General features: G+C 36.4%; 1 protein-coding gene across 9 annotated transcripts in view; it reads right to left on the reverse strand.

Moving 5' to 3' along the window:
* The window catches only part of DCLK1 (doublecortin like kinase 1), a 415,491-nt gene that overhangs the window by 105,360 nt on the left and 297,714 nt on the right, over positions 1-12,417 (reverse strand). Inside the window, exon 1 of one of the 9 annotated variants that reach the window (XM_007495324.3) lies at positions 32-391. The exons of 7 other annotated variants lie outside the window; for them this stretch is intronic. In XM_007495324.3, coding sequence (XP_007495386.1) covers positions 32-50 — 19 coding nt within the window. In that variant the 5' untranslated portion in view covers positions 51-391. Of the gene's footprint in view, positions 1-31; positions 392-12,417 lie in introns of those variants that run through there. One more of the 9 variants, XM_056794754.1, reaches the window with a different exon arrangement.

Consider the following 12,417-nt stretch of genomic DNA (forward strand, 5'->3'; position numbering starts at 1 on the left):
ACAAGGGGAATCAACAATGAATTTAACTTACCTTCTATGAGTTCTAACATGGAAACAGTCTTAGGGTTTTAACCTGACAATAACAGAGGGAACAATCCTCCGAGCTCTAAGCCAAGCTATAGTGGAGATGGAGAGCCGTGGGATTAGTTAAGGATAGCTAAGGCTGCTCACAGAACAAGCTGAATGAGATGCAGAATTCATCAGCAGATGCCTTTTCTGCGTAAGGCTGACGTCTTTTGGAGCAGAAGTGGGAGGTGCAGGTGCTGTCTTAGGGCTACATCAAAGGTGTCAATTAAGCATAATGCCACCAATTCAGAGAGCCGAGCCATCTCAGCCCCCACCCATAAGCCCAAACAATTTCAAATGTTGTGCACTGAATCATAATGAAATGCCTTTGGGGGCAATATACCCAGTGACTCATCTGAAAAAATTAAAACGACAATAACTTTTGTAAAACCTTTTGCTAAATAGTGTCTACTGGCTAATAATTATTTCATAAAAATTCAAAGTAAGACAGCATATTTGTTGATTAAAAAACATAAAACATTTTTATAAAAGCACTGGGCCACATCACTTGAGAAACAAGTACATTTTTTCTTTTCTTCTTATTTCTTTTGCTATCAACCTGCATCAGTTTCAGGCTGTACAGATTTTTATTTCTGCCTTGGAGATGAATCTGATACTTATTCTTTACCTTGCACATTATCCTGGCATCACATAAAAAGGAACCATTTAAATTTATCCATTAAATTTAAATAATCTTTAATTTACCAACATTTTTAGATTCCCATTTCTTGTCTACTAAGTTTCAGATGGAAAACTCAATTAGATGCTTAGCAAATAAAAAAACTTACAAGTTTCTATAGATATGGGGGAAATGTTGAATGATGTGGCTCAAGGGGACAAGTTAAGTCAAAAGACATTTGTTAAACTCTTATTTTGTTCCAGGAACTATTTGCTAAGGTTAAAACAGGATTCTCTATATATCATTAACCCTCCTGGTTCGATGACTGGACTGTATGTTTCCTTCCTTCTTGCCTACCCCTGGGTAGGGGCTTTACACTGCCAATAGGTGGCACATATGGAGAGGAAATAGACAACTGAGCAAATGTTTAGAAGCTTATGGCAACATTTTCTTTTTTAGGTTCTCTTAATAACTAAAGTAAGGGGAAAAAACTTGAACTCCAGCAGACTAGATTTATAAGCATATGTTACATCTGAAGGGGTGTTCTCACCAGGGCCTCATTTACCTGCCTGCCACTTCTAGAAATGTCACTGGAGTTCATTCTTTGTTTCTTCCTTTCTTTCCCTACTCTCTTCTTCCTGTTAAAGCCTCAGGAGTCCTACTTCCACTGCTGTGGCCAAGTGCAAAACAGGAGGAGGAAGAGTCTCTACTAATATTGCCAGGGTGTCATCCGGAAGAAATATGTTCTTGGCACTCAACTTGCAACTCAGGATCACTTTTCACACATTCTAAATGATGGTTGGAATCTATGATATTCTCAGTCTCATGGCTTAGCTATATTTTGAATTAAGTGGACCTCTGTGGTCTCTCTTTGGAACTTTGTTGACATGTATGATATGATTTCTAATGGAAAGAGCACCAACTGACCATCTAAAAATGAATTTTTGTAACACTTCCTGGATATATGCTGGAGATAGTTTATATTCTTAGGGTCAGAATTACATTGATAAATCTTGCCTTTGCTAAACATCTTTGAATGTATAATCTATACTTCTGTCTGACAGGCTGAATAATTTTTTTCAGAGAAATACCACATGACACACTCTTAAATGATATTTGGTATGAATAATCTTATTATATGAGTAACTTTGATACATACAATAAACACATTTGTTTTTTTTATCAGATGGTGCCAATAATCCCCAAATGCCAAAATAAAAGGATTGTCTATGCTCTGTTCCATTAGCCATGAAATACACCTCATTAAAATTCAATATATCAAGACTGGTACAGCCAAGAGGACAATTAGTTATTTAATTTGAGCAGCAATCTGTCTTAATAATTTAGTCTGATGTCATTAACCAAATCTATCAGCCAATCAATCAACAAGCATTTAAAATAAATCTACTATGGTATCTTATCTGCTATGATTTGTCAGGTACTACACCAAGGCCTAAGGATAAAAAGACAAAAATAAAATAATTTCTGCCATCATACCATATCAGAAGAGATAACATGGACATAAGTAAGTTTACGTAGAACAATGCAAGGTAATTTTGGCAGGGAAGGCACTAGCATTTGGGGGAATCAGGAAAGGTTTCTTAGAGAAGGTGGTGTTTGGAGGAAATAAGGGATTCTTTGTGTCATGCTGACTTCCCACTATGTAATGCACATGTTGCCCCCATCTTTCTACTCAATGAGTGAGTAACATTAACCTGGAATGCTACGAGATTACCCTATGTTCATTTCTTTCAACTCAATATAACACTCAGTTTTCAGAGTGCTAGATACAAGTCACTACTAACAGAAACCAACTGAATGACACTGAAAGAATTCTGTTTCCCTCAAATTCCCATCTGAAGCCTCTAATCTTGTCTTCCATCATCACTACAGGAAGTTGATCTTGCTTATCAAAAGTGGGACAATAGAACTATGTCTTCAAATTATAAAGAGATAGAGGCTCAGTGGATAAGAGCACTGGACCTCAAGTCAGGGAAACCTGAGTTCAAATCTAGTCTCAGCCATTTCCTAGCTGTTGTGAGTGGGCAAGTCACTTAATCTCTGATTGCCTGGCAAAATGATCCATTGGATCCACTGGATCCTATTATAAGGAAAGCAGGAGCAGGAGATCCTGCAAGGTAGAAGAGCAAGGTTCCAGAACTCTAGAGAAGTGAGAGGGCAGTTTCTTCTTCTGGGAGACACAGTTGAGCAGTCAGGAGTTGATTTTCTGTCTAGTTCTTCTGGGGTGGACCTAGAAAGCTAGATATTCTCTCTCCTGTGGCTTTCCTTGTGATCCAGTCTGTTCCTGTGGGTTCCTGCTGCTGCTGATAGTGATTTCCAACAGAGCTGCTCAAGACTCCAGAGGACAACTGTCAGTGAGACCTTCCTTTGAACCCTGTTCTTGCTACCTTCAATTCCTTCCCACTTTTATATATTAGCTAAGGGGGTTTAATTTAACTAGTTGTAGGAAATAAATTTGTAGGTAGAGAAGTATTAGATAGTGTAGGTTAACATGGTTTTAGATAGATCATCCCAATTCCCTTCCCTTCCTTCCCTTATCTTAAAATAAACTATTATTTTAGTTATAGTTATATTTATATATATTATTTCAGTATACTTATTTCAATCCATTGGAGCCACTCCAGAATCATTGATAAAAAAAAAAAACCCTTGGACAGCTATGTTTCATGGTGTCATAAAGAGTCAGATATGACTGAATGACTGAACAATAACAACAAAAATCAATCCACAAAAGCTTATTGTGGTCCAGAATTGGCTTTTAAGGATAGCTATTGAGGAAGGAGAAGAAGATAGAAGTCTTCTGTTTCCTGGCTTCTTATAGTACTGGATCAAATTTCTCACATTATTGTATGAGGCCTGTAAATCATGAAATGGCTACTGAGATAGCCATTTAAGGTCTCACTAGCACTACCAACACCGTCACTAGAATTACCTCAGGTAAATGATTGAATTGGATTCTACTCTTGCTTCTGCTGCCGTTGATTGTGACTTCAGTCAAGTTGTTTAGCCCCTCATTTGACCTTCTTGGGCTTCACTTTTCCCATCTGAAGAATGAGCAATTTACCTGAGGTAATTCTCAGGTAAATAAAAGGGCAGGGCTGACAATATTTGCTTTCCTACAAATGAAAATGGGGTTCATAAATGCATGGTGATAGAATGGGTACATGGCCTCCTTATGTCTCGCATAGATAGCAACTCTTAGTAGTTACTCTAAACCAATAGTCTTTTGGGGTGTATTTGATAAAGTAGCATGTCATTAGGGAGACTGGCATTTTTTTTTTGCATTAGCATTTTGGGCCATAACTTGTCCACTCTCTCAGAGCTCATAAACAGGGGGTGTTACTTCACAGAGTGTATGAAGATGAAATCTCTGAGTGACTTATAAAGGTGATTGGTTTTTTGATGAGAGATCTTATTTTAAGGATGAAGGATTGGACCAATTGCATTGATAAACTAATAAAAATTCTCCCTATTTCCTTAGCTTTGGCTATTGCCTACTCTTCTATGTGGTATGAGAAAAGGTTTTTCAAATTTACAGAAAATAAAATTTGAGCAGTTAAATTAGAAGAAATTTTAGGATCTTAGTACATAAGTGTGATTAAATGTGAAATTCAGGGATTAAATAGAATGGTCCTGTAATCAGAATGAAAAACCCATTCACCATCTGCGACCTAATCCTCTTGTGGCTAACATCTAATTCCTAGTGGCACAAGGCAGAGAAACTTGGATCTTTATATACATAGGAAAGCCAGGAAACTCTCAATGTCTTTTTTAAAAAAGATGACAAAGTATAAGCCACAAATATGTGTCATTTCTTAATTAATCTGTTGATAATTTCATAATGATATATTTTTTCCTTCTATATAGTACATACTCCTTGATGAAGACAAAGGCTAAAAGGGATTCTGGAAAGCAGTGAGAACAAAACCCTAGACCTAGGGTTCTTAATCTTTCTGGGGGTCATATGCTCCTTTTTTGGCAGTATGGTGATATCTGTGAGCTCCTTCTCAGAATTATGTTTTAAAATTCATAAAATACATAGGATTACAAAGGAAACCAATTATATTGAAATAATTATCAAAACATTTCCCCCTGTGTATAACATTCTACAAACAATAGACAAAAACTATCTATTTGTTAGATTGAATTGGATTCTACTCTTGCCTCTGCTGCCGTTGATTGTGACTTCAGTCAAGTTGTTTAGCCCCTCATTTGACCTTCTTGGGCTTCACTTTTCCCATCTGAAGAAAATGAGAGGGTTGAACTAGCCTCTAAGATTCTATGTAGGAAACTAATTCTATGTAGGAACTAATCTAAGATTTTATGTAGGAAAACGAGGTGAGCTTTTTCCTCATCATATCTTGAACCAGGACTGCATGACAATTCCAAGCCATCTCCAAACTATGCTGTCTACATCCCCACTATCACTCTCATTCCCTCTCATGAAAGCATTGGATTATGGCCCTACAAAGCTGGAATCTTATAGGCGAGCTTTTACTTTGTCTTGTTCAAAACCAGGCGTCCAAAAATTTTTCCCATCTTAAGATCATGCTGCAGTGCATTTATTTTTTGTTGTTGTTCAGTCATTTGGTCATGTCTAACTTACTGTGACTACATTTGAGTTTGGATTTCTTTTTTGGTAAAGACACTGAAGTAGTTTGACATTTTCTTCTGTATCTCATTCTACAAATGAGGAAATGGATGCAAACAAGGATAAGTGACTTGTCCAGGGTCACCCAGCTAGTCAAGGCTGTATTTGAATTATAGTCTTGCTGACTAGGTCTGATGTTCTATCCTTTGCAGATCTTGGTGCCTTTATGTTTTCTTATTTTTTTTATATGTCTCCTTTTCTGCCATCCCTTAATATATCATCCCCTCCCTCACTTAAAAATGTAAGCTACTTGAGAGAAGGGACTGTTTTGCTTATTTGTAGCTCCAGTGCTTAGCACAGTGCCTTACACATAAATACTACTTAACAAATGCTTTATGTTTCTCTATGTTCGTATGTGTATGTAGCATATAGTACATATGCAAATATAACACATATATCACAATTCTAATTTTCATGATCTATGTCTCCCTTTTTCTCTTCCCCTCATTGCATTATCATTTAGAGAAGCTTTTATTAAACACCTGTTTTAATGGATTGTCCTTCTAAGCACTGTACAAACTATATATAGCTCCTTTCTTATATAATCTAATAATTATAATAGTTAACATTCATATACTATCCACTATGTTCCAGGAATTTTGCTTTACACATATTTCATTTTATTAGTACAACAATTCATGGACATAGGTGTTATTGTTATTCCCATTGTATAGATGAGAAAATCATGGTGAATGGAGGTTGTGGCATGTCCAGTTACATAGCTAGTAAGTGTCTAAGGCCACATTGGAATCACAGGTGTTCCTTACTTCACGTTCATTGTCTATCCACATTGAGACAGCAAAGCCATGGTCAATGATAGAAGATAGGTAGGTAACTACTATATAAATACCAAAAAAGGATTCATATTATGTTTGACCAAAGAGGCAAGAGTACATTGTAGGTAATATTGTTATTCAACAATATTAGGAATTAAATTTATGGCCGAGAAGAATGAGAACCTCTCTTCTTATTGCTCAGGATGGACTAATAAAATGACTATAGACATGGCTAAATTTAATGTTCTTTTTTCCACTCCTCATTTCCCATTACCTCTTAGTAGTACTTAACTCTGTGAATCAGTTAATCCTTTTTGATACTCTTTCCTTCCTTAATGAGTCACACGGCCTTCCTGTGGTTCTCCTACCTTTCTGACCTCCCCCCTTTTTTTGCCAGTTCCTTTCTCTTCTTTAAACAGGGATATACTTGAAGGTTGTACTCTTGATCAAACTTCTTTCTTTCTCTTCATAGTCTCTCTCTCTCTCTCTCTCTCTCTCTCTCTCTCTCTCTCTCTCTCTCTCTCTCTCTCTCTCTCTCTCTCTCTCTCTCTTTCCTTGCCATCTGTCTTAGAATCAATACTATGTATTGGTTCCAAGGCAGAAGAGTGGTAAGGGTTAGGCAATGGGGATCAAGGGATATGCCTAGGGTCACACAACCACAGTTGAACTCAGGACTTCCCATTTCCGGGCCTGGCTCTCTATCCACTGAACCCACCTAATTGTCTCCTTCATATTCTCTCATGACAAGCTCATGCAATCCAGAGGTTCCAAGTAATATTCCCCTCTATGTCAATGACTTCCATTTTCTTATTTTTGCCTCCAAAATTTCCCAAAAGTTCTAATTTTGCATTTTTGACTTGCTATTATATATTACCACAGGATGTTCTATGAATATCCAAAATGAAGCCAAAATCTGAATTCATCTCCTTCCCCCCCAACTTCTCACTCTCACAAACCTGCCCTTCTCTCCAACTTCTTTCCAAATATACCACTTTTCCTAGTCATCCAAGCTCATACATTTGAGATAATCCTTTTACTCTCTCCATCATCCCATATTTCCAATCAAATGCTTGTTGACTCTAGTTTCACACATATCATAGGATCACAGGATAATGAATACAGCGTCAGGGCTAGAAGAGACCTTAGAAGCTACCATATTCAAGCCCTTATTTGAAATATGAGAAAACTAAGGCGCAGAGTTATCCTTTGTCACACAAGTAGCCTGAGGTGAGATTTGAACTTGATCTTATTCCTTTGCTCTAAGTTCAGTATTCTATACACAAAATCATGCCTCTATTCATATCTCCAATTCCATCCACAAGTCACTACCTCTGGTTAAGGACTCATTTTCTAGAAAACACTATTATCACAGCCTCATAAAGACTTCTTGTCTCTTGTCTAATCACCTTCCCACTGCCACAATTCATTCTTCATACCATTATTTATAAAAAGGGAATAACAAAAACTCCCCTATCAGGATTGTCCCAAAAGTCTTAGTAGAGCTGTAAGCTTTATATACTTTTTCTTCCTTATATAGAAACTTTCTTTCCTTGTTACAAATTTTTATAAAGTGTGCATGCACTAAGACTTTTGGAAAAACCTGTATATCTCATAGTATTTTGAGAATCAGGTCTGAAAACAGATAATCAATAAATGTCTTAAAATGATTAAATAATATAGACTAACCCTTATCTACCACTTTATGGACACAGAGCCAGAGTATTTTAGAGCTGACAAGAATATCTATGTTTACATATTCCAAACTAAATCTAAAAGGAATCCGCCTCATAATATACCTGACAAGTGGCCATCTAACTTCTGTTTGAAGACCTCCAATATCTTACCTGATTCTTACAACAAGCTAATAAAGGTAGGTACTATGAATATCATTCCTTTTTCATAGATAAAGAAACTGAGGCTCACATAAGTGGCTTACTCAAGGACAATGTAAGTGGTAGAGCTACAATTTGATCCTAATGAGTTCTTCTGTCTCCTAGTCCAGGGCACCATTTACTATAATAAAGTTCTTCTTTGATGTATATGGAAAAAATTTATATGAAATATTATTAACATTTAGCTGCTTTTTGGTTACCTATTAAACTACGCTCCAAGTAACAAATATAACAAATCTGGCTACATTTGTGTTCTCATCTCTGAACCTCTACCTCAACGGCCACTGTTTTATTTTTCCTCTGACCTCACCCTCACAGCAAATGAAGTGTGATTCTATAGCATGGAGACTAAAAACAAATGTCTGAGGGCTCAAAAGAAGGACAATCCTCCAAAGTCATCCTCTTTGGAAGTTAGATACATATTCCAATAGCATTTAAAACCTTTTTGGAACTTGTCTTACATACTTACCTTCAGAGCTAATTTATGAGCCAAATGAGAAAATTAGCCTTCTTGTGAGTCACACTTTGTTCTCTATTAGAAACAATATTAATGCGACTTGATGACCAAGCTTGGCTCCATGTGACTTTTGGCTATATTCAAACATTAAATCCACCCTCAGAGGACAAACATTTGCTATTGATGAGAGGATAAACATTTTTCACTACTGAGGACATGTGAAAAGATGTTCTGTGAGTTCTGAAGTTAATTAATTGTAAGAGAATTTCCAAAGCCACATTAAAATCACATTATTTTATGGTGACATTTTCCACATATTTTTCCTCTACTATTTCCCCCCCCAGACTATGTGAATTGGAAAATCAGTCATGGTGCCATCCTAGTGAACATGACTAGGTTAGAGATACAACCTGAATAAATCAATCTGAATCCCCCAAATCTCTCCCTTCCTGAGCCTCTTCCATACCCAGGCTTCATCAAACCCATTCATTTATCAATTTTGGATAAGAGTGGGAAAAAAAGACAATGAATGGGAAGTAATGAATGGGAAGTAATAGTCTTCCCTTAGATGAGATAATAATTCAGCAGTATGGTAAAAAGTAGATCATGGGGGAGGATCACAACTAGGTGGCTCAGTGGATTGAGAGTCAGGCCCAGAGATGGGAAGTCCTAGATTCAAATTTGACCTCAGACACTTCCTAACTGTGTGACCCTGGGCAAGTCACTTAACCCCCATTGCCTAGCCTTTAACATCTTCTGCCTTGGAACCAATATATAGTATTGATTCTGAGATGGAAGGTAAGGGTTTAAAAAAAAAGAAAAAAAGAAAGGAGGTTATAAGATCATAGTTCCAGGCTGGAAGGGAACCTCTCATTTTGTGGATGAGGAATTAATTCAACAGCCAGGGAAGTTAAGTGAATATATTAGGTAAGAATATTTTTGGTGCAGTAAGATATGGACTCTCATATCTGACATTTACTAGCTGTTTGACCTTGGGCAAGTCACTGTGCCTTGGGCAACTTGGCAAGATAAAACCAAATCAGACTGGTTTTTGGAGTCATGAAGATCTGCACTTGGGTGTTGGCAGTGTCAGAGTAGAGAAGAAAACATATCTGGGAGATGTTACAGAGGTGAAACTGCCAGGCTTTGATATTGGATTGGAGGTGGGATGGTAAGAGATAGTGAGGATTAGAGGATAACTTCTAGGTTGTTAACAGGAAGGACTAGGAAGATGGTATTGATCTCTACAGCAAAGAAGGAAGGGGTGGAATATATGAGGAAAGAGAATTACTTGCTTTGAATATACTTATTCTAAAATGGTTACTAGATATTCTCTATTTTGGTAAGTGGGAATCCCTTTGATGATTAAGTTAATGTCTAATGCAATTTTTATTAGTTCTGTTAATTGAGTTTTATAACCTTAATTTTTCTTCTGATTTGTAATTAAAGATGGATTTTTGATAATTCAAAAAATGTTCTTCTGAAAGGCCACTGTGGAAAAAAGGAGAGTGTTTGTTGAAAGTCTCTCAGAGGAAAAAAAAATTCAAGGAAAACTTCTGTTGTGACTGGGGAAGGGGAAATAGTTTCTGGAAGCCTCAATCTTTGAGTCAAATACATGTGATGGAATGCTACAACAGTTTGTCAATCAATTAGCAGTCACCTATTAAGCATTTAAATTATGCCAAATAATGTGCTAGGCACTGGGGATACAAAGACAAAGAGAAAAGACACAATCCTTGCTCTCAAAGAGTTCATGGTCTGAAAATGTATATATTGAAGTTTATAGAGAATAAATATAAAATATAATATAAATGTAATATAAAAATAAATATAAAATAAATACAACAACCAATGACATATGTGAATGTGCTGAAAACTGTAAGATTTTACATAGCCTAGTCTAATATATCAGAGGAGAAGAGAATGGTATATATAGAAATGACAGAGCTTACTGCAAGGTGGACATTTGGTAAATGCTTACTGAAAGGAGTACGTATATGATGTCATGAATAGAATTTAGGACTTGTAAACAAGAAGATTGGAGGTCAAATTCTGCCTCAGACACTTATTAGACGTGTGACCTAGGGCAAGTCATTTAACCTTTCTCAACCTTAGTTTTCTCAACTATAAAATGGGAATAATAATAACTTCTACCCCACAGGGTTCATGTGAGGATCAAATGAGGTGACATGTAAAATGCTTTGCAAATCCTTAAATGTTTATTTGAAGGCTAGCTATTTGCTATTAACTAGGAAAGAAAGACATTATTTCCTAATAAGGCAATATAGAATTTCTGAATTATTAGAGAAATACCCTTCTCTAGGGACCATTTAATTTCGTTTTGCAGTTGAAGAAGCCAAAGCCCATAGTAGTCTATGAGTGATTTTCACTGGTTCACATAGCTAATTAGTGGTGGAGCCAGGTAAGTAGAAACAAAGGACCCTCAGTATCTTCCCTATGTTAAATTGCTCTAAGTAGGAGACAAAATTAAGGTTACACTTAAAGAGAAGATAAAGTCTTTCTCAAATCCTCTATAAAATTTCATGTAATATTAATGATTTGCATTTATGTAGTATCTGAAAGTTTTTGGAGTACCTTACATTGGATCCTTTAACAAACCTGTCAAAGGATGCAGGTGTTATTGTCCTCATTTTATAGATGAGGGAACCAAGGCTGAGAGAGTTGCTTGCACCTTCCCTCTTTCACACAATTTCACATTGTCTTTTGCTTGTATATCCTTATTTATGTAGGTATTGTCTCATCTGAGAATATGTGAGCTCTTTGAGGTCACAGACTACTTGATTTTTTTGTGTGCTCAGTGCCTATCATACTATAGTATATAGTAATATAGTTATATATAGCATATAGCAGAATAGCACATAGAAGGCACTAATTAAATGCCTGTTGATTAGTTTCCTATGACTTCCTAGGTAATCTGAATCAGTGTATTGAAGTACTCATTCCAGTTCTAGAACTTCTCACCACCCCAGCCCCCAAATATTTTTTATCAGTAATTATTATTTACATTTAACCCTATCCCCTTCTCACTACCCTTTGCTTCTTGGAATCCTTATTTATATTCAAGGTTCAATGCATCCCATATGGGGAGTCCTCAACTCCCTCACTCCTTTCCCAGATGACACCATTTTATTATTATCTGTAGCCATGTTGTGTGCTTCATCTCTCCTGTGGATGAATACATGAGGAATTCCATTTTTGCCTTTATGTTCCCAGCATTTATCCCAGGGACCTCTACATAATAGCCACATATGAACATATGGTGAACTAAATCTGCAAGAGGTCTCTCTCTCCTAAAAGCAAAGGAGTTGAGAAATTCTTGATTTGTCTTAATGACAAAAATCACTCTTCAAAATATGGAGGAAGTGATGATTGGAACTGCTATTCTGAATCTGATTATGACCAAGAAGGAAGAACTGGTCATTGGAGCAGAAATGATGAATCATTGGAAAGAGATGGCTTCTCTTTCCATACTTCTCCTATACAGGAAGCAAGTTCTGAATAAGTCAGTTGACAGATTTAAGGAGGCTAAATTTTATATTTACTATTGTTTGCCTGAGAATCTGAACTGATTACCAGTAAGTCTGATGAGGAAGCATGGAGCCAAAAGAAAGAATATGACAAAGAAGGAATTGGGAAACATTAATGGCATGGTGCCTGGCACAAGGGGAAGTGCTTGATGCAGTTTTGCTGAGTAGATACATGAATATAGCTCTTTGAAAGTCACTGGTTTGAACATTTGTAAATAAATACTATAAAAGTCTCACAGTAAACATACACAAAGTAAAAGATACAAATTTTTATATGAATTGACTGAGAACAGGGCTTCCTTATCATTTCATATGAAATCATTAAGTTTGCTGGATAAATTATTATGAAAATGCTGTTAATGAATTGTAACAATAAAAATAGTAGTA

The sequence above is a fragment of the Monodelphis domestica genome, chromosome 4, assembly GCF_027887165.1.
Source record: "Monodelphis domestica isolate mMonDom1 chromosome 4, mMonDom1.pri, whole genome shotgun sequence".
Classification (NCBI taxonomy): domain Eukaryota; kingdom Metazoa; phylum Chordata; class Mammalia; order Didelphimorphia; family Didelphidae; genus Monodelphis; species Monodelphis domestica.